A 22,971-nucleotide genomic window follows, 5' to 3' on the forward strand; every position below is an offset into this window, starting at 1 on the left:
TACGGATATGATAATCTCATTCACAAAATACATATTTACATCACTACAAGATTTAATCCATCAGTATAGTATAAAAGGTATTAACAAGTGTCATAATTGTCGAAATGGTGAAGATGATAATAACAAGCCCGATAATAGAGATATTTGTGGTTTCATCTGGTAGTGTTATCAAGGATGACCCTTGTCTTCTGAAGGTCACAATATTATTATATGTATTTACGTTCCGTTCTAGTTTTGAGAATCTAGTATTTACTATTACAAAAAGTTGCTAAACATATAGGGATGTCATCCATACGTATTAAAAAATTTCTATCATTTTCATTAAGAAAAAGAGACAGGAAACATAAAGAAGATAAGGAAGTGAAAACAAATATAAGATTATAATTTGTATGGTGCAAATAGTGCAATTATATATACACATATATGATTATATATGCAGTGATATCTGATGGAGATCCCACATCGACTAGAGATTAGAGCCTTTCATTGTATATAAGTGGGTGCAAACCTCAACCTCATGAGTCGGTTTTATGGGGTTGAGTTAGGCTTAAAGTCCACTTCGTAATATGACTATTTTATTTTCATGCATGTATTTAAATTATTTTTGTAGTGGCTAGTTAGGATAAATGAACTTTGATGTGAAATATCATTAATCTGGTTCAAATATCACTAATTTAAATCTTCAAGGCTAAATGTACAAGTATATATAATTTAAATTACCACTTCTCAAAATAGTTTTTTTATATAAGGTAAAACCTATAACCCCATATTTAGGTCAAATGAAGATTGAGTTTTGATTATGTGATTGTCACATCTCTTCCTTCTCTAGGTTTGTTGTTCTTTTCTTTTAAGAGTGTGAGTACCCATCTCACCACATTATCATTATTTATAGTATAATTTGTAATGATTACATTCCCCTTAATTCAAACTCTATTTCGATAATTTAGTTTTGAATGAATTGAAGTTTAATGATTAGTTTGTAAGATACAAGGATAAGTCTCCCAAGTAATTTACACTGAGAGGGGTTTCTAGTGGAGTATAAGTGATAAAAAATCTAATCAAGTTTATCTCTTGCATTAAATTCATCATGTCATAAACAATAACTAAGGTAAAAGGAATATTTTTGTTCTTATTTGAATGATGAATCTCGTAAGAAAGAAACTTAAGTATGTGGTCTTGCCTCTCCATCTACTGATTTGATCAATCTTTTAGTAGGTAGTTTTCTTAAATGATTGGTTAAGACTTTGAATATTCTTACATTTGTTTAGTTGATCTAAGCTTTGATGCAACTTCTTATGATTACTTAGTTAAAATAAACTTAAACTGGAAAAATAATCCTTACGTGCATTTCATGCATGTCTCGTTTTCTCAATGTAGATCATCTATCCTGCCAAGCAAGATTTATTTCCTCAAATCTAGTTTGTCTTTCTCTAATGTTTTTCTAAAATGTGTCAAATGAAACTCTTCATTGTCTTGTAAAATTTGTAGACAAAGTCTTAGGAGGATTTTATGATTTGATACATTGTATTAGAAAAATATTGCAATTTAAATTTTGAGATGTTACAAAAATTTTGAAGAAATGTTTTATATGAAGTGTTTGGTGAGATGTAAATGTACACTTGTTCATTAACTTTATATGCATGGAGAAACTTCATTTTATAAGCATCCTCTAACTATTGATGTTTGTTTATTGAGATTTGTTCTCGTGTGTTAAGGACTTTTTAGAATCATGATTTATTTTATGTTGACACATTTAATAGTTAAAAATGTTATAAAAAAAGATAATACTTTTCTTTGTTTTTTTATTTTTATTTTTAATAACACTATTTTGAATATACAAAACTCTTGTGATTGATTTAGGGTTTACTTGAAATATATTATTGATCAACTTATTTGCTTTAAACGTTCTTTTGATGCATATGGTGTCATGCATTTATAATTTGTATATAAAATGTTTGTCTTGTAAGACTTTGAAAAATATTATCTAAACTTTTTTATGTATCATTCTTCAATACTTCATCCAATTTTAATATGTATCGAATACTTTTATCAGATCTTCAAAGTTTTTATCTAAACTTTAAAGCTAACCATTTTACATTTTTTTTATATTTTGTCTGAATTTCTAATTCACACTTGTGTAAATTGTTAAAAAGACACACATACAAAATATAAACAATACCATTTTGGGTCTTACATAAAATCTAATTTATATTTTATATTAAAACATAAGTATATAAAATATAACTATTTAATAAACTACAAATTTTAAAAATTGTTTTCTTTGTCTCTTTTAATTTTAATTAGTAAAATTAGTTGTAGACAATTACAGTACAAAGTACCATTAAATACTTATCAAGATTACTTGGAATATATATATATATATATTATGCTTATGTGTGCGTGTTAAATATAAAAATGACAAATTTAAATGTACAACTATTTTTATTATTCTTATCTTTGTCAAAGTAGTTTTAATCGAATAAATTATTTGAATTTTGTAAATAGAAAAAATAGTTATATTAAATATTTGTTCATAAAAAATAATATGTTGATGTGAAAAAATAGTACTTTAAAAACTTATTAACTCCAGATTCAATATATGAAACATTTTATGTTTATAAAAAATAACTCAAAAACATATTAAATATTTAAAAAATGGAAATGTAAAATAGCAAAAGGGAAATCAAAATAGACAAAAAAAATGAATATGCAGTGTGGTTGAATATTATATTATATTAAGTTTTTAATTTAATTTGATAGAATGCATAGCGTCAACGCTTGCCATGTGCGAATGGTCAAACGCATCCCTCAAATAAAAACGAAACCTAAAAAACAACAAATTCAAATACGGCACCGTATAGCCTTCCTTCTTCTGTGGTCCACACGATTTCCATTCAAAAGCACCCAAATCAAACCAAAAACTAAAAATTCCCTTTTTCATTCCATTCTTCTCAATCCAAACCAACGTTTTCTTCCTCCGATTGCTGCCTTTCGTCGAGTACCGGATCTCCCCTCTTCTCTCCGCCCATAACCTTCCCTTCTCCGGCAACTTCGCCGCTTCCCCGATATGAATCCTGAGTAGTATGTTTCATTTCCCCCTTCTGATTGCACTAACAATTTTATCCCTTTTGTTCCTCTTTTTCAAAAGGGTATTGGTGGATGTGCCCAATTTTGTTTCAATGGGATGCTTTCGGGGTTTCCATTTTTTCTGTTTGTTAACCCTAGATTGGATCCATTTTTCTTGTTTGTGATTGATTTATTTTTTTGACAAATATTAGAAATATTTGTATCTGCATGTGATTTGAATGAATTGAAACATAATTGGCCTCGTGTGAGATCGTGTGATCAAGCGGGTAGTCTCTGGCTGAAGAATATCTCGAGAGATGTCAATGTCTTACACTGAGGAATTATTCTCTGGCTCTTGATCAGGATACCTGGGCAATAAGAGTGAATTGGAAAAAATAATGTTTTTATTTTCTATTTATTGTGGATCCGATAAAATGGATTCATGGTTTGAATAATTTGGACTATAATTTTGATATGGGGATCATCATTCTATAATTAATCTGGGAGGGGTACTAAAACTATTACTGATTAACATTTGGTGGATGATATTTTGTTCATAGCTCATGTGCCAGATTTGAAATGAGAATGTATCGATTTTTGTTGTATTTGTATATTTCTTTAACATTAATTAAAGGAGCAAAATCATGGTCTTGATGGATAAATTTATAATCCGAGTTCACGGTTTCGTTGTTGTCTGTGTATGTTTTTTATGATTTTGTCGTTATGAAATGGTCTTAGTTGATCGTTGAGGTGAGATGCTACGGCTGATTATCGGTCTAATTTAAATGAGAAACTTCATGTGATGCTGTTATTTATGCAGTGACTATCTGTTCAAGCTCCTCCTGATTGGAGACTCTGGTGTTGGTAAATCGTGCCTTCTTCTAAGATTTGCTGTAAGTTATCTACTGTTTGTTTTATTTTATATTGTAGTTTTGTTTTGTTTCCTTTTACTTGTTTACCGTGTTGCTCACCTCCTTACACAGATTATTGTCTCTCCTACCCAAAAGATTTACTTGCTTTGAGTAAACTGATTTGAAATGGACATTAACATCTTACTTAAAAATAGTTACCCGCATATTCTCTGTTCTTTGTTTTGGTTGTTTTTGGGTGGGCATTACCTTCAGCTTGTTGGGTTCTTTTCCGTTGCTTTCCTCATTGGTCTTTGTAAGTGAAAATGTGGTGTGCAGTAAAATGGTCTTGTGTGGTTATCTAAAGTACGTATTTAGTGACATTATATGTAGAAGACTGAAACCTTGATGCCTTATTTTTCATGTTGTTTTCTCTTGGAGACAGTGCACAAATGGTCAGTACTGTTATTTAAATTACTACCTTAATGATAATTTCAATGTTGTGCCACAGGATGATTCATATATCGAGAGCTACATAAGCACCATCGGAGTTGATTTTGTGAGTACACTATAACACCTTTTTAATTTGGAACTCATTTGAGACTGTTGCTCAACTGATCATACATTTTACTTTGTGCAGAAAATTCGCACTGTTGAGCAGGATGGGAAGACAATTAAACTACAGATTGTATGTATCTGATTGGCTTGATATTGTTTTTTTATTTGCTAATGTTATATTTTCAGTAAGCTTGTGGTATATGTTTAAACATTTGAGGTGTTTGTTGTTGTTCGTGTCTATATTAATTTCACAGATCCCTTTTTTTTCTAAGCAATTGTGTTACTACACAATATGAGATTCTGAGTGACTGAAGTTCTTGATTATATTGACAGATCTTTTCTTACTTGGTTTACTATTGTAGTGGGATACTGCAGGACAAGAACGATTCAGGACAATAACTAGTAGCTACTATCGTGGAGCACATGGAATCATTGTGGGTGGTGGTTTTCTTAGCATAAGATTTTAAATGTAGAAGGTTACGTATCTCTGTGGGGATTTTGTTGCATTCTTCACTAACTGGTTCCTTTCACAGATTGTTTATGATGTGACAGATGAAGATAGCTTCAATAATGTGAAGCAGTGGCTCAGTGAAATTGACCGTTATGCCAGTGATAATGTTAACAAACTTTTGGTTGGAAACAAGAGTGATCTGACAGCAAATAGAGTTGTATCATATGACACAGCTAAAGTAAAACCTTGACATATATCACTTTCTGTTTATAATTGTTGGAATGAAAATGTTCATGTTCCTCAACAAGCACCATCTCAACCCACCTTCTGTTTTTCTCCTATTACAGGAATTCGCAGATCAAATTGGAATACCTTTCATGGAAACAAGTGCAAAAGATGCTACAAATGTGGAAGATGCCTTCATGGCCATGTCTGCTTCCATCAAAAACAGGTACTGTACCTGTTCCTATTTATTGTAGAATGGATGAAATACAGATATTAAACAATATCACTTAAGCTTAGGATGCACTTCTTTCAGCTTTGGAAATGTTTGTTTATGATATATCTTTTACAAAATCTACATTTTTTGGTTATCGAGAGAAGCACTAAAACAATTGTTTGGATCTTTTTATTATAAAAAGCACAGATATATAGGACATATCGATTTTTTAGAAGTTATACAGCACATGGTGACTGTAACACGATGTATAAAATTGATAGTACTGTAAATTAGCATCAGACAGAAATCTTAAATCAACAATGAATCAGCATGTTAAAAACGATCACAAGTCCTTGACACATTATCAAAGATTAAATTTTTTTTTTCTATAATGATTGTGGTATTGTCATCAAAGTTAAAAAAATTAAGTATGAAAATTATAAAAAATAGCTAGAGTATTTGTAGTGTCCAACTCTGATAGAGTTATGCATGACAACTATTATCTTGCACTACCAACTCACATTTTCTTCCTTGGAAGTAAATCTCAGACAAAAATTTGTTACAATTTCCAACTAGAATAATTAAACTTCAGCATCTCAGTATTCTTTAGTTAAAATCTGTTTATCTTGTTTTCCTGTGTATTTTTTCCATTGACTGTTGATTTGTGAAATTGGAAGTGAAAAACAACATAAAATTCTCTGGAATAAATAAGAATCAACCTGCTCGCATAGAAGAAATGCTAAGGTGTTCATTGAACTTCTATATGGCATCTTTTTAACAGTTGTTATGGCATAACCCGGTCAAGCGAATCAATCAAACAGAATTGCTAATCTGTTGGTGGTGAATACAGATGCATACAAAAATAAGTAAATATGCATGAATGATAATTATTATGTAACCTGTAGCACTCCAAAGTCTCATTTAAATTCTGAAATGTATGTTATATATGCTTCCTCCACCTCTAAGGTCAGCCAATAATGACAATTACTCTTGTTAAGTATGATTAAATAACCATTGAACATTTTATTTTGTTCATGGAAGTTTTTTCTGATGGTAACTTTTACCCTTTTGCAGAATGGCAAGCCAACCTTCTGCGAACAATGCAAGGCCTCCGACTGTGCAGATCAGAGGGCAACCTGTTGGACAAAAAGGTGGTTGTTGCTCTTCCTAACCGGATGGTGTTGAGATCCATTTTGCTTGGTCTACACTTACCTTTTGCATGTAAGGGGTATGTTATTTCACTAAATAGTGGACCGGTGTCACATAATTCGTCCTCTGGTTTGGGAATTGTGGCCTAGGTGATCCCATTCTTTACATATACTCGAATGCTATGCTTGTGCTTAGTACTTGTTAATGATAAAACTTTATTCCTACTCTAGTCTATTCTTACCATGCTCTGCTTCCAAACATCTTTCTGCTTTATAACATTCATTACTGTCATAGAACATCATAACAAAAAGTTGTGATCAATGGGAAGCAAAGGCGCAAGGAACATCAGTTTTTCACTAGGTTGATTCGGTTTGCTTATTGTGCCTTTTTGGCTTAGCATATTACAAATAAATAAATATAAATGGTTGAAGTAAATATAAAAGCCTTCTTAGATATCAGCACAGTGTTTCTTTCTTCTATGGTTTTGTTTAGAGAATAATGTGAAAGAAAGAATGATTTGTTGTTTTAATTAAAATAAAATCAAGTATATTTTTTGGATTGTTTGGTAGAAAAGGAGATTAAGTAAAGAAAGTTAATTTTTCTTTCCTTGTTTGATATAATGGACAATGAAAGCAAGGAATTTGAGCAATCATTTTGCTACTTATATTTTTTTATATTAAAAATATGAGCATTTTGAGGAGTTTTCACTTGTCACTTTATCAGTTAACTCAATTTTTATATCGCGTTTAAATCTAAGAAAGGGAATTTGTTTTCAAAGATTTATATTTTTGAAGTTTAATATTTTTTGTGTATATTATTATCACCCTTGAAAATTGTACATTATTTAAAAAATTTCTCTTACCTTTAGGTTAGTGGGGACAAGATTGTGTGGAATTCACTTAAGTTTTTTTTTATATACTTTTTTATTTCTTTTCACCATACCAAACACATTCCTTGTAAGATCAAATTAAAAGAGCAAAAACACTAGTTTAGTTTATCAGCTTTACTTCAGACTGAAGATACCATTAAAAATGTAACTACAAATTCATTTAATAAGTAAAAAAATAGATCAAAAGTAAGTTTTCTTTAAATTTTTTAATTTTTCTAACTAAACGGTTTGGTTCAAATTTCTAACCTGAATAATGCACTTAATCGATTATTCAATTTAAATATGATATTACTTTGAAAATTAATTAGTAACTAATATATATCTTAAATGTTATGTTATTTTATGATATGATTATGTTTTTATTTATATATGATATGATTGTTTTATTTATAACATTTCCTACATATAATATTATAACAAATTTGTGTTGTAAATTTTAGTTATAATTATAAGTTTATAAGGAAAAATACACTTTTTGTTTGATAATTTTTCTTTATATGTTGTTTAAATATTTTTTTATAAAATATATATGTAATTTTTTCAGAAATATTTTAATAATTTTATGATAATAAAATAAATCACTGTAAAACAGTTTAATTTGATTCAAATTTTATAGTAAAAAAAAATCAAAGTAAACTGCATTAAACCACCTACACCTCTACTTAAAACTATAATAAGAACTTATAAAGGAAACTGTTCTTACAAGACCTAGAAACAAACTCCCTTCGTCTTCCACCCGTTGACCTCTCGGCCCTCGCTTCCGGACTCCCTTCTCGGTGTGATCTTTCGGCTTACTTGTTCTTGGTTTGTATTTGGTTCGAAAATCTTTCACGTTTTATTGAATTGCTTGACGGACACTTCCCGGTCAACTTTAATTTACTCCATTTGATCTTTCGGTTTTTGGTCTCGGCTTCCTCTCACAGATGGGTGTGCGTACCTGAAAGGTGCTCCGATGTCAAAGTTAGATTCAGTTTTACAAGATATTAAAATGAATTCAACCTCCTCACCTCTCAGGATGACCCTCTATTTATACTACTCTTTTATTGGGCCCAGAAGTTATTTGGGCCTTTTCTCTTTGTATTAAACATTTACTACATATACCTACATATTTGGGCCCAGTTTCATGGGCTTTTGCTTAATAATAATTTCCATTCTATTTTATTTCTTTCGTTATTTAGTTTACTTTCGGGTTGAGCTCTCGGCTTAATACACCTTGCTTTCGGTCCAATCTCTCGGCCCAGTACACTAAGCCCCCCAGGCATAAGGAGGTGTAGACGACGAAATGTCTATTAGAAGATAAAATGCTACCTCTTGTATTTTTTGGGGGGAAAATCAATTTTGAAAGAAAAGAGAGAAAAACTTGAATGGTGTATTAACTATGAAAAGACAAGCTGATGGGACCGCTTGACAGGACAAGCTAGAAGTGTCAACCATCGGATGTAAGTAAATCTGATGGTCACTATGCCATGACTCTTCAGATTTCACCACTCTTCCACCACTATAAATCTTCACTTCTATTCACCTTATTTCACAGTTTCTCCCTGCATTATATATTAAAGCTGAAGCAAATATTCGCGGAAGGTATAATGTCTTCATCAAGTTCTGTTTCCGTTTCTTCTGAGTTTACGGAATTTTCGAGCACGAGTAATGAATCTACTGGGAGAGTGATTGAGACCAATAAGAATGCCAACCCTGCTTTGTCACCTGAAACGGTTTCGTGTCTGAATTCGTCAAGCAAGGATGGCGTAGATGTTGAGGTCGAGGAAAGAGAAGAAGTGGCCGAACAAAAATTAAGCCTTCGGCGCGGGTACGAATGGGTTAATCCAAAAGTTCGGGAATATTTCTCTCGGTACCAATTTAGTTCAACCCTTCGTAACTTCCTTTCTAAAATTTATGTGTATTCTCCTGATGCCACTGAGGAAATCATTTCTTTTCGGCGAACTTGTGCCATTGATAATGTTTGTCATGGCCGTGAAGGCGACGAACACGAATTTTTTTATTTTTATGAATGTCTCTTTACTGATCTCCATATTCGGTTTCAGTTAAGTGAATTTCAGATGGGTGTCCTGCGTTTTCTTAATATTGCTCCTACCCAACTTCACCCCAACGGTTGGGCTTATATGCAAGCTTTCAGTATTTTGTGTAGATACCTTTCTTTAATTCCGAGTCCGAAAACCTTTTTATATTATTATAGCTCTCGGCCCGGTAAGAAGCCTAGTTGGTTGTCCCTGATTAGTAAGACAAAAGTGTGTTTTCTTTCTCCATTTACTTCTTCGTATAAAAATTTCAAAGGAGGCTTCTTTAAAATTCTAATTGAGGAAACCGGGAGAAAGTACTTCTTTGATGGTGATATTCCAAAATTCCCTTTTTACTGGACCCGTGCTCCTGTGAAATTCAACTCTTGTTCTTACCATTCGATGACTACCGAAGAGAAGCATGGTATTGCGGTTCTAGGTCACTTCTCCCATAAGATTCCAACTCGTGCTCTGCTTCGGCTATACGTTTCTCGTAAACCCCAAAAGGATTTCATGGGTATGTGATTCTTTCGGATTTTCTCTTTTAGTAATAATAGAATTTTAAATTTGCTGAATCTATTGGTGATGTCCAGGTTTAATGGCGGCCACAAAACCGAAGGATCGTGCTTATTTCTCTAAGCTGTTTAATCAGGCTGGAGGTTCAACTCCTCGTTTTGAGAATGAAGCTCCAGGAACAGAAAATGAAGTTGTTGAGCCTACCCCTCGCTTAGAGGTTGAAATAGCCGCGGACGCCGGAATAAGACCTTCTAGAAAGAGTAGGAAACGAGACAAGAATAATAGAAGGTCACACTCCTCTAAAAAGCATCGTCATGGTTCTGGGAGTTCTTCTCAATCGCTTTTTGAAACAATGTTCACATCGTCCACACGCTTTTCAGACTTTGTTGACTGCAATCTTGATTCCTCTGCTCGGGATATGTTCAAAGTGGTTTCTGTTCCTTCTCTAGCTGATTCAATGTTTGAATTGACTAGCCGTGCTTTTTTGATTAGTGAAGCGATAAAGGAAAAAACAAAGAGCCATGTTACTTCTGCTGAATTTGAGAAATTGAAGAGGGAAGCAGCTGAATCGAATGAGAAAATCGCGTTACTAAATTCTCAAATTGATGAACTTTCTGCGGTTAATAACCAACAAGAAACTGAGAAAGAAAAGTTGAAGAGTGAAAATGTCAAGCTCTCGGCCCAAACTTTGGCACTTAACTCGGAGAATCAAGAATTGAAGGGAGACGTTGCTAAACTCACTGCTGCGAAGAAAATCGATGTTGAAGGCATTTCTCAATTGGAAGCAGAAGTGAACAAGTTAAAGTTGAGAGTTGGTGAAGCTGAGAGTTTTGTTATCCAACAACACCAGTTGGGTTTTGAGAAAGCTCTTCAACAAGCCGAATACTTCTACAAGATCCCGTTAGATGCCGGTAACTTTGATGTCGGCAAAGACTTCTATAAGGGCGAATTAATTCCAGTTAGTGATATTCCTTATGACGGATCTCCAGAAGATGAGAGGGAAAATGAAGGATGAAAAATGAATGACGAGGCCGAATAGTAATCTAATTAGGATGTTTTTTGTTTTTTGTAATAGCTCAGAGTAAAAACTTTCGGACTTTTTAGGACGTTTTGTCTCTGCAGTGATAGGAATTTTGGATATACGACATCAAATTATATAATAATATTTGGTTTACTTCGTGTCTATTTTACTTTATCGGTTCCAGCTATTTATTATCTTAATTTCATACGATAAATGTATTCTGTTTAATCGAACAAGAACAGGCGATCGACCATTTAATTGTGATCTTTAAGCGAACAACTAAGGATAGGTGGCCAGCTTACTTGCGATGTTAATCAAGCAAATTTGGTGAGCGTTCGGCCGGCACTTGCGATGTTACGTTCGGCCAATATTTGCGATGTTAATCAAGCAAATTTGGTGAGCGTTCGGCCGGCACTTACGATGTTACGTTCGGCCAATATTTGCGATGTTAATCAAGCAAATTTGGTGAGCGTTCGGCCGGCACTTGCGATGTTACGTTCGGCCAATATTTGCGATGTTAATCAAGCAAATTTGGTGAGCGTTCGGCCGGCACTTGCGATGTTACGTTCGGCCAATATTTGCGATGTTAATCAAGCAAATTTGGTGAGCGTTTGGCTGGCACTTGCGATGTTACGTTCGGCCAATATTTGCGATGTTAATCAAGCAAATTTGGTGAGCGTTCGGCCGGCACTTGCGATGTTACGTTCGGCCAATATTTGCGATGTTAATCAAGCAAATTTGGTGAGCGTTTGGCCGGCACTTACGATGTTAATCGAGCAAGCGGGCAACCGTTCTTTCGGGAAGGATTTCACCTGGAGTGAAAGCATCCAAGACCGAGAGTTTCTAGTTAACACTTAGAACTTTCAACAAAAGATCTTAATATACAATAGTTAGTGTTCTTAAATACAAGCCTTAACTGAAATAAAATTTTAAGTGACTCATATTCCAAGTTCTGGGTATTAGCTTTTCGTCTAACGTTTCCAACCTATAGGCTCCATTCTTCAAGTTTTCTTTTACTCTGAACGGTCCTTCCCAGTTTGGTGCTAACTTCCCTTGTGCTGGATCTTTTCTTGCATCAGTTCTCATTCTCCATACCAAATCTCCTTCACTAAAAGTTCTCGGTCTTACCTTCGCATTGAACCTCTTACATGCTCTTCTTTTTACTGCTTCTTCTCTGATTTTGGCTTTCTCTCGAAGTTCTTCAATCAAATCTAATTCTGCCTTTAAACATTCATTGTTAACACTCCAATCTTCTATTTGGCTTCGTAATGTTGGTTCAGTGACCTCTATGGGCAACATAGCATCTGTTCCATATGTGAGATTAAATGGTGTTTCTCCAGTTGATGTCTGCGGTGTGCATCTATATGCCCACAATATTTCAGGTAACTTCTCGGCCCACAACCCTTTCGCACTTCCCAATCTTCTCTTTAGTTGACTGAGAATGACTTTGTTAGCTGATTCTGCTTGCCCATTTGTTTGCGGATGTTCAACTGAGGTAGTTGTAGACTTGATTCCCAAATCCGCATAGAATTCCAGAAGCTTTTTATCAGTGAACTGTCGGCCATTGTCAGTTATAATAGAATGTGGAATACCGAATCTACAAATTATATTCTTCCACACAAATGTTTGAACTTGTTGAGCTGTTATTTTTGTCAACGCTTCAGCTTCTATCCATTTTGTGAAATAATCAACCGCAACAATCATGAATTTTGTTTGTCCTCGGCCTAAAGGGAATGGGCCGAGGATATCCATTCCCCATTTAGCGAATGGCCAGGGAGAAGCAATGCTTTGCAACTCTTGTGATGGTATATGGTTGAGGCTTCCAAATTCCTGACACTTCTTACAGGTTTTAACGTATTGATTGCAATCTTCACGTATTGTCGACCAATAATATCCGGCACGACAGATTCGTGTTGCCATTGTTCGCGCACCACAGTGCAATCCACATAGTCCTTCATGAAGTTCTCGGATTACATGTTCAGCTTGCTCATGAGAAAGACACTTTAACAAAGGAGTTGAAAACCCTCTCTTGTACAGTTCATCCCCTATGAGGATAAAATTAGCGACTTTTCTAGCCATTCTAACATCAATTTCAATTCCTTGTTCTTGATTGTTAATCACTTCTTTGTATGATCGAATCCAATCATCTTTCTCTGTGGTAACAATCAAACATTCTTCCACTCCAACTGTCGGATTGTGCAAGGTTTGTTGTAAAATGGAGTTGTGCTGAGGTTGTCTTCGTTGACTTGCCAACTTGGATAGAGAATCTGCTTTTGTGTTTTCTTCTCTCGGAATATGTATGATCTCGGCTGTGATAAAGTTTTCCATAATGCTTAAGACTTTGTGATAATACCTTAATAATAAGGGATCTCTTACCTGGTATTCACCTTTCATATGTCCCACCATTAATTGAGAATCACTCCGGCATATAACATTTTGTGCACCCATGTCTTTGGCTAAAACCAATCCTGTAATTAAAGCCTCATACTCGGCTTGATTATTTGAAGTTTTGAATTCAAATTTCAGAGCCATTTCCAAATGAAAGTTCCCTGGTCCTTCTAGCACGATTCCTGCCCCACTCCCTTTCTTGCTGGATGATCCGTCAACAAATACAATCCACGCTTCATGATCGGCTTCCGTTGTCGGCATTTGGATAATAAAGTCTGCTAATGCTTGTGCTTTGATTGCTCCTCGTGGCTCATATTTGATTCCAAATTCTGACAACTCTACTGACCACGCTACCATTCTTCCCGCAAGTTCAGGTTTTCTTAATACTTTGGCTATCGGGCAATTGGTTCTGACAATAACCTGATGATTCTGAAAGTATGGTCGGAGTCGCCTTGCTGTGTATACAAGTGTTAAGGCAATTTTTTCAACCCGTTGGTATCTGGTTTCGGCGCTTTGGAGAACTCTGCTCACGAAGTATATAGGCTTTTGTTCTGGATTTTCTTGTATCAAGGCTGCTCCTATGGCTTCGTGAGAAGTGGCAAGGTAGACAATGATAGGCAGAGTTGACATAGGTTTGACCAGGATGGGAGGTTTAGCTATCGTCTCTTTAATCGTTGCAAAAGCTTGCTCGCATTGTTCATTCCACGTGAACGTTTCGGCCTTCCTCAACAACTTCACTATCGGTTTGGACTTCTCGGCAAGTATTGGCAAAAACCTTGCCAATGCATTTAACCTTCCTATTAACCTCTGAACTTCTTTCAAATTTATCGGATTCCTCATATTCATTATTGCTTCACATTTATCTGGATTTGCCTCAATTCCTCTGTTAGTCAACATGAAGCCGAGAAACTTCCCACCTTTGACTCCAAAAACGCATTTTTCTGGATTCAATCGCAAGTTATACTTCCTTATCTGTGCAAATATTTCTTCAAGATCTTTCACATGGTTATCTACCGCATGAGACTCGACAATCATATCATCCACATACACTTCCATATTCTTTCCAATTTGTTTTTTAAACACCATATCCATCAATCTTTGATATGTTGCTCCGGCATTTTTTAAACCGAAAGGCATGACCTGATAGCAATAGTTTGCCATATCGGTAGTGAATGCAGTCTTCAGGATGTCAGGTTTATACATTTGTATTTGATTGTAACCGGAATAAGCATCCAAGAAACTCATCATGGCTTGACCAGATGCCCCATCAACCAACCTGTCAATACTCGGCAAAGGATATGAATCTTTCGGACATGCCTTGTTCAAATCTGTATAATCAGTACACATTCGCCACTTTCCGTTTGCCTTCTTGACGAGAACTACATTTGCTAACCAAGTCGTATATTGGATTTCTTTAATGAAACCCGCTTGTAACAATTTTTCAGTTTCTTCAAGAGCAGCTTTTCGTCTTTCCTCTCCCAACTTCCTTCGTTTTTGAGCTATCGGTCTTGCTTCTCGGCAAACAGATAATTTGTGAAAAATGATGTTATGATCAAATCCCGGTATGTCTGATGCCTTCCAGGCGAACAAATCTTTGTTCATTCTTATTACTGCCACTAAGTCATCAATCATTTCTTCGGGCATACTACCCCCAACATATGTACATTGTGTTTCATCTTCGCCTAATTGAACCGATGTAATTTCTTCTCTTGGCTCTATCCTTTCATCATCATTCATTCTGGGATCCAAGTCCACCATTGCAACCATGTTTCTTGCTTCCATACTTCCGGTCGCCACTCTCGGCTCTTGGACCATCTTCAATCCGGTCGCATAACACTCTTTGGCTGCTTTTTGATCGACATATATGGTTGCTATGTCTCCCCGTTCAGTTGGAAATTTCATTGCCAAATGTGGCGTCGACACTATAGCTCCCAACTTATTCAACGAAGATCTTCCTAACAAGGCATTATAAGAAGTACGAGTATCTACCACCAGGTATCTGATTGTAATTGTTTTCGTTGCATTTCCTCTACCAAAGGTTGTCGGCAAATCAATATATCCTTTGGTGTCAACCTTTTCACCTGAAAACCCAATTATTTGCTCCTTCAAAAGAACCATGTCTTGTTCTTTCAAATGTAATTTTTTGAAGGTTTCCCAGAACAGAATATCGACTGAGCTCCCTTGATCTACTAGAGTTTTCATTACCGCGTACCTGGCAATTTCAATTGTTATCACCATTGGGTCTCGTTGATCAGGATCAATATCTTGGAAATCTTCATCAGTAAATAACATAGGTGGCAAACTTCTTCTTTTGAAAACATAATTCACGGTCATGGCACCTCTCAAATATTTCTTTCCTATCGTATTATATGTTTCCTTTTCCGGAAAACCTCCAGAGATGGTATTAATGAACCCCCTGACTGGCCTTCCCAAACTGCGTTGTCGGCTCCTTCTCTCTTGAGAATGGAGGTGGCTTCCTCCACTTCTTAGATCTCTTTTTTCGTCTCTTCCTCCTCTTCTCTCCTTTCGATCGTTTTGTATATCAGTCGTTCTTCCAAATTTTTCTCCTCTACTCCTGACATCTTGTTCTGGACTTTGACTAGCCTTCATTCTTCCGACTCTAACAAAGCGTTTTAATTGCCCTGTCTGGATCAACTCTTCAATTCGGTCTTTCAGCGCTATGCATTCTTCAGTGTGATGGCCATGATTTTTATGGTACTGGCAACGTTTGCTATGGTCAGCTCGATCTGGGGTTCGTGCTTTCCTTGGTGGCGGTATTACTTCAGTTGCCATCGCCTCTTGAAGTATTCGGGTCCGAGTTGTGCTCAATGGTGTGTATTGTTGAAACTTTCGGCCACGGGGTTCCTCTCTGAAACGTCTGCTTTGATATCCTGCCTCTCCTTCATTTGTTTTCTTCTCGTTCTTCACGTCCATCCTTGCCTGATTCCTAAAGTCCCTTAACTCCTCCATCTGCATGAACTTTGCTGCGCGCCGTCTTAATTCATCAAGGCTTACGGCTGGTTTTTTGCATAAGCTATCGGCAAATGGTCCCGGTCTCAAGGCAGTTATCATATGATGCATAGAAACTTCCGGACTGAGGTTTCTAATACTTAAAGCCATCCTTCTAAAGCGTTCCATAAAAGCTCGCAGTGACTCATTCTGTTCTTGTCTTATGTTTACGAGAGCTATAGATGTTAAGTGATGTGGTCTACTTGTAGCGAATTGAGCTCCAAACTTTTCTATCAAAGTGTCAAAACAATCAACAGATAAGGGTGGTAGCCGGGTAAACCAGCTCAGAGCCGCTCCTTTCAAGGTAGTTGGGAAGACCCTACATAGAATGGCGTCGTTCCACGTGTACAGACTTATTTGAGTTGTGTATATTGCAACATGTTCATCTGGATCTGTGTTCCCATCATACTTCTCTATTGTTAGACTCTTCCAATTGTCAGGTAATGGGGTCTCTATTATAGTCTCAGAAAACGGGTGTCTTCTGACTGGCGTTTCCACAGCGACACCGGAAGTCTCAGGTATCTTCCTTTGTGTAACCCCGAAACTCTCTTCCTTGTTCTCTCTTTCATTAACAAAGTTTCTCGGGGAAGTATTTAACGCTGTTTCTCCATTCAATCTTTGTCTCATGTAAGCATTCTCAGCTCTCAACATGCTCAACTCCTCTTCATTACTCTTCTTCAGTGTCTCAAATTCCTCTTGCAATTGTATTAACATGGCCATAGTCATGGCGTTCTGACAATCTTCTTGTTCTCTAGAATGTTCTCCTCTTTCGCTCATTTTGTTTCTCGGCCCCACGGTGGGCGCCAAAATGTTCTTACAAGGACCTAGAAACAAACTCCCTTCGTCTTCCACCCGTTGATCTCTCGACCTTCGCTTCCGGACTCCCTTCTCGGTGTGATCTTTCGGCTTACTTGTTCTTGGTTTGTATTTGGTTCGAAAATCTTTCACGTTTTATTGAATTGCTTGACGGACACTTCCCGGTCAACTTTAATTTACTCCATTTGATCTTTCGGTTTTTGGTCTCGGCTTCCTCTCACAGATGGGTGTGCGTACCTGAAAGGTGCTCCGATGCCAAAGTTAGATTCAGTTTTACAAGATATTAAAATGAATTCAACCTCCTCACCTCTCAGGATGACCCTCTATTTATACTACTCTTTTATTGGGCCCAGAAGTTATTTGGGCCTTTTCTCTTTGTATTAAACATTTACTACACATACCTACATATTTGGGCCCAGTTTCATGGGCTTTTGCTTAATAATAATTTCCATTCTATTTTATTTCTTTCGTTATTTAGTTTACTTTCGGGTTGAGCTCTCGGCTTAATACACCTTGCTTTCGGTCCAATCTCTCGGCCCAGTACAGAAACCATTTTTTTATGAGAAAAAAAAATCATTTGGCATAATTGAAAGTAAGCATGCCCGTTTATCGTGTTTCATGATTTTTAAGAGTAGAATGAATGGAGGAGACTGAATGTTTTCTCAATCTTTACATAAAGATAATTATGTTAATTTCAAAAAATTTGTATGTTATCTAAATATACTTATACATGTATTTTATTATAGTATACAATATACAAAATATACATTATATTATAATATATAATATATAAAATTAAACATAAATTTATTTAATATATTATTAATAATATATAATTATAAATAAAAAATATTATAATATGAACAATACATATATAACTATATAAAATAATAAATATATAATAATATTATTATTTTATAATTTTTAAAATACAAATAAATATAGATACAAACAACCCTAAAATACAAAAATTTAATCAATTCAAATCTAAAAAATATATCATAATTCAAATACTTTTTAATAATAAATATAAATTTATACTTTACTTTTAAAATAATTTCTAAATTTTCTTCCAATTATCAGATCATTAACAAATTTCAATAAATCATCCTCACAAATTAAATTTTTCATTCCAAACATCACATATCATCCTAATACTCACAAATTCAATCTCGTATACAAATACATAAAAGATTAAATTCATAATAATCAATATTTTAAAAAAGGAAAAAACTAGATCTAATTTATATAAAATCTAAGTGAAACCATTATAAAAGCATACTTTTTATTTTAAGTCACTTCATGGATTAGTTTTTATTATTATTCTTATCATTACACAGAATTTGGTTAATAAGAAAAACTTCATGTATCTAATATGTTTACAATGCACAATTTTCAGATTAGAAAAAGGAGAATAAATGTTTCCATAAAAAACCACCTTCAAATCTGAAATCTGTAGTCTTGCAATGTTTAACGATGTTGTTTGTTCAATTACACAAAAAAAATCTGATAACGAAAGTGATGAATTTGTTTAGGTAATTTCATTATATACAGAAAATTTTTGTTCTTAATTCAAAAACTGCTTAATCTTATTCAAAAGAGTCAAATTACGTCAGCACCTCTAAAATGGCAAATTCATGACAAGTGATTACTCTTGAAATATTTGTGTTGGGGTGATACATTATTTTTCACTTAACTCTTGTTTTTTCAAAAACTAAGGCCATTATTAATAACTTCTAATTTGGTCAAAACATAACTAGTTTATATAAAAATTGAAAAAGCAACACTTCAAAATTATTTATTAAATAGAATTACAGAAAATGGACATTATAGATTATAAAAGCATATATATTAAATAGTTTGAGAGTGAAATAAAAAGTGAGAATTCAATCTATAAATATAAATAAAAAGGAAACTCAACAACATTTATGTCTTATCCGCCACCATATAACCCCCCAGAGTGTTGTAAAAACAGCAAAACATAAGGAAAAGGCTACAAGGACAGTGAAGAACAACCTAAATTTACATTGCTGCAGTTTCTAATTCAGGAAATCCAATTACCAAAGTTTTTTTCCTCCTCAACACCAAATCAGACAACCCAAAATTGACACAAAAAAAAAGGACAGGGGAATCTCACTAGGGATTCTGGATAACCTCACTTGCCACCCAAGGTTGGGAATTGCCCAGGATCCTCAATTGATGGAGCTGACACATTGCTCCCTGCATTTCCACTGTATCCTCCTCCTCCTCCTCCTCGGCCACCACCACGACCACGTCCCCTACCACGCCCACTCGTGTTGTAGTACCTTTCCCCTTCAGCTGGCTTCAGAAACTCAGTGATGTTCACAGACTAAGAGTATCAAAGTTCAGCAAAAGAAACAGAAGTTAGATGAAAACCAAAAGTGAATGAGAGAATTAGCAGAATTAGAATCAATTCCAAAGGAATAATGTGAACAAATTGTATAGAACCTAAAAGCATTGGTATAAATCAACAGAGCTTAACTATAAAACCAAACATTGAGTGAACATATCATTATAAACCTTGAATTTTAACACAATTAAAATGAAGTTGGATAATGGCATATGAACCTCTTCATTGTAATAACTGACCAAACTGCCACTATAATCATAAGAAAAGCAATTAGTATAGATAAAAAACACAGGTTACTTCCAGCATAGAAAAGTTGACAGAAATTTTAACGTTCCTTGACAACTGCCATCATTTTTCATCACTTTCTGTCTTATGTTATCATCAAGTATTCTAATCACTAAAATAGAAGACCTTGACCCTCAAATTTGGTATTTGAAATGTGAAAGTTGTTAAATTAAAATTAGTGTTAATTATGCTACCAAAACGGTAAAAAAATGTTCTAGAAGCAACAAAGAAGCTTAATACAAAGTAATCAAAGACAAAAAAAGTTACAAAGTTACCTTCTTGGATCTCTCCTCCTTCTCCAAAGCATCTTTACGCTTATCCTTGTCAGATCCCTGGAAAAAAAATTCAAGAGTTAAACTATATCATTAGGCATCACTAATTAATATAAAATAATTGCAAATTTAGAGGGCAAAATGGGACCAAAAAAACCTCACCAGTTTAATAAATATCTCATCATTGTCTTTCTTGTTTGACAGTGGCTGCATGGATGCAAACTCCTTGATATCCACCTTTCTTGTTTCAGTCTTGAGAGCCTGCAGGGCCTTCCTTCTCTCTTCCAGCACTTTCTCATACTCTTCCAGGGTCATCTCCTGCAACCGGTATAAATTCCAATTAGCAATGGATGAAAAAAAACCTAAAGAATATAAATTTCAACTATAACCCACTTAAAGCATAATGCATACACAAACAAGAAAAAAATGCAATAAAGACCCCCAAGAGTCTACATTTTCAAAAATGCATAGCAGCAAACAGAATGCAGTGAAAGTGAGATGCACTACAAAGAACCAAAGCTTAATTTGCATGATCATTCATGAGACATATCTTCTGTTTGTCTCCTGATCATGAACAGCAGAAAACCTAGAATTTGCAGCACGAGATTCAAAATAAATGGGGAAGCTTTAATGGAACTGATCATTCACCTTCTCCTCAGGCTCCTTCTCTTCATTTTCATTAGCAGGACTGTCCTTGTTTCCATCTGCTGCAGATTCCTCACCTACAGGCTTCTCATCACCAAAATTCTTTTCAGTTTCATCCCCCACTTCCTCAGTCACCCTAGCACATTTAATATCAAAAGAAACAATATCACAAAAAGCTTTCGATTGGATACAAGACTCTTTTGAAGAATTTGTGATCATATATTCATTCATATTAACAATTTGCTTACTGAGCAATATCATCAGACTGGGTACCCCAGTTTCCTCGTCCAGCACCATCCCTTTTGAGATCATTTCTGCAGATAGAACAATTAATGACATTATATATGTAGAGATCGACAGAGAAACAGAACTAAAATAAAGAAAGATTAGTTAGTTATGAACTATAGTGTTACCCTCGTCCAGTCCCACTGTGGCGTTCAAAGGCCCTTCTTGGGCGTCCATCTTCACCAACTTCACCATTGCTAAAGCCTCCACGACGACCACGACCACCGCCACGATAGGGCCCGCGTGGTGCACCATAACCACTTCTTTCTGAGGTATTTCCAGCCTCTCCTTCAAAAGATCCTTGGTTAACAGGGACAGATGAGTTCTCGTCATTGGAAAAATCACGACCAAAGCCACCACCACGTCCTCCTCGTCCATATCCTCGTCCACCTCCTCGTCCACCTCCACGGCCACCATAAGAAGCTTCATTTTTTGCCTCCCTCGCTATCAGTAAGACAGGAAAAAAACATGAGAAAAGCAACACAAGAATATCATCAATGCAATGGTCCTTAAGGTACAAAGGTAGCAACAAAAACAGTTGAAATAAACTCAACACTGAAAGTCCAAATATACTAATATTTGATAAAGTAAGTACAAAAAATAAAAACAAAAAGATCAACAAGTAAATAAATATTTGAAGAGATTCAGTGCCAAACAAATCTAAATTTTTAAAAAACCACATATGTTATGAAAAAAGCTATTAGGGACATATCACATGTTCCAAACAAATAGTCAACAACCAAAGCATGTTCAACCACATATGTTAGCACATGATAAGCATCATAATAATCCCCAACAAACTTCCACATGCTACCATACATAACTCCTAAAAACAATGATGTAAAATTAATGCATTAAATACCTTTCAACCCAAAATACTAAAAGCAAAAAGGTCCATACAAACCAAGGACAAGTAACAACCAAAAACAACAAAATCCAATCTAAAATAAAAGCCACGTCTTTTCTAAAACAGAACAAATTCATAAACCCAGTTATCCCCTCAACCCCATCAATTCACGCAACCCAAATAATAAGACAAAAACAACTTTCAATTACATACAAAATATAATGAATAAATGAACCAAACTAAAATCAAAACAAAACCCGCATCCTTTTAAAAACCATGAACAGATAAATCCCTTTACTCCCTTAAACCCCATCAGCAAAAGCCACAATTTCATGACCCAAATAAATATAATGAAAAAAAAACAAACTTTCAATTACCAATGACAAAAAAAAAACTATAACAGAAATGAAGGCACGAAACTAACCAGCCTGAGTGGGAGGGATTGGCTTGGAAGGCAACTGAGCCGGCTTGCTCTGCTGAGCCACCGCCGCACCCCCGCGGGGTCCAGGCTTGACCTGCTCCTTCTTGGGCGCCGCGGCGGCCTTCAACTGCTCGGTCACGATCAACTGCGACGGGTCCTCGGCATCGTCGCCCAACAAATCAAAGGGATTGGCAGTGGCCATTTGGAAACGCAACCCTTATGAGAAAACCCAACAAAGCTTACTTCTTTCGGAAGCAGATAAAAGGGTTAACTGAAAGAGGGTTCCATGGTTGATTTTGTGATGGAAAGTGAAGGGGAGATTTTGAGTAGAGAAAGAGAGTGAAGAAGAAAACCCTAGCCGCAGGGGAAGAGAGAAAAGAGTGACAATAACCTAATCTCTATCTTCTCAATTTATTTATACTTTCAGATTTCCTTTCTCAGTTTTCCTCACAACACAAAACCTCTTCTCTTCTCCAAAACTTCTCATATATATCTATATTTTTCTAAATTTTAAATTAACTTTTTATTTCAATAAACTTCAAATTAATATATTAAGTTCAAAACTAATTTCTTATACTAATCTGTTATCTGTTATTTATCTGTTTTTATGAAATATGGTGTTATCATATTGTAGTACAATGTCACTATAATAGATCATCCTAATTTTTCATTTTATTTGT

General features: G+C 35.1%; 2 protein-coding genes across 2 annotated transcripts; one reads left to right on the forward strand and one right to left on the reverse strand.

Annotated features, from left to right (window-relative positions):
* The first annotated feature begins 2,787 nt into the window (after positions 1-2,787).
* LOC137818330 (ras-related protein RABD2a-like) lies at positions 2,788-6,740 on the forward strand. Its single transcript, XM_068621679.1, has 8 exons — positions 2,788-3,081; positions 3,887-3,959; positions 4,426-4,473; positions 4,555-4,602; positions 4,835-4,906; positions 5,006-5,161; positions 5,271-5,374; positions 6,437-6,740. Exons 1-8 carry the CDS (start codon positions 3,068-3,070, stop codon positions 6,531-6,533), a joined length of 612 nt encoding a protein of 203 aa, XP_068477780.1. The 5' UTR covers positions 2,788-3,067; the 3' UTR covers positions 6,534-6,740.
* Positions 6,741-19,032: 12,292 nt separating this feature from the next.
* Positions 19,033-22,760, reverse strand: LOC137818479 (RGG repeats nuclear RNA binding protein A-like). Its single transcript, XM_068621932.1, has 7 exons — positions 22,295-22,760; positions 21,152-21,467; positions 20,987-21,052; positions 20,742-20,874; positions 20,256-20,411; positions 20,097-20,153; positions 19,033-19,515 (listed from the first exon to the last, which is right to left on the reverse strand). Exons 1-7 carry the CDS (start codon positions 22,491-22,493, stop codon positions 19,321-19,323), a joined length of 1,122 nt encoding a protein of 373 aa, XP_068478033.1. The 5' UTR covers positions 22,494-22,760; the 3' UTR covers positions 19,033-19,320.
* Positions 22,761-22,971: the final 211 nt, after the last annotated feature.

Source organism: Phaseolus vulgaris, chromosome 10 (genome assembly GCF_000499845.2).
Source record: "Phaseolus vulgaris cultivar G19833 chromosome 10, P. vulgaris v2.0, whole genome shotgun sequence".
Taxonomy (NCBI): domain Eukaryota; kingdom Viridiplantae; phylum Streptophyta; class Magnoliopsida; order Fabales; family Fabaceae; genus Phaseolus; species Phaseolus vulgaris.

Excerpts from the sequence above, each read along its gene's own strand:
- LOC137818330 (XM_068621679.1), top strand. Across the intron at positions 4,603-4,834 it reads AGACAATTAAACTACAGATT|TGGGATACTGCAGGACAAGA; the intron begins GTATGTATCTGA and ends TTACTATTGTAG. Across the intron at positions 5,162-5,270 it reads TATCATATGACACAGCTAAA|GAATTCGCAGATCAAATTGG; the intron begins GTAAAACCTTGA and ends CTCCTATTACAG.
- LOC137818479 (XM_068621932.1), bottom strand. The coding sequence starts at position 22,493 with ATGGCCACTGCCAATCCCTTTGATTTGTTGGGCGACGATGCCGAGGAC. Across the intron at positions 21,468-22,294 it reads AATCCCTCCCACTCAGGCTG|CGAGGGAGGCAAAAAATGAA; the intron begins GTTAGTTTCGTG and ends TCTTACTGATAG. Across the intron at positions 20,154-20,255 it reads ATGAGATATTTATTAAACTG|GGATCTGACAAGGATAAGCG; the intron begins GTGAGGTTTTTT and ends TTTTTTTTCCAG.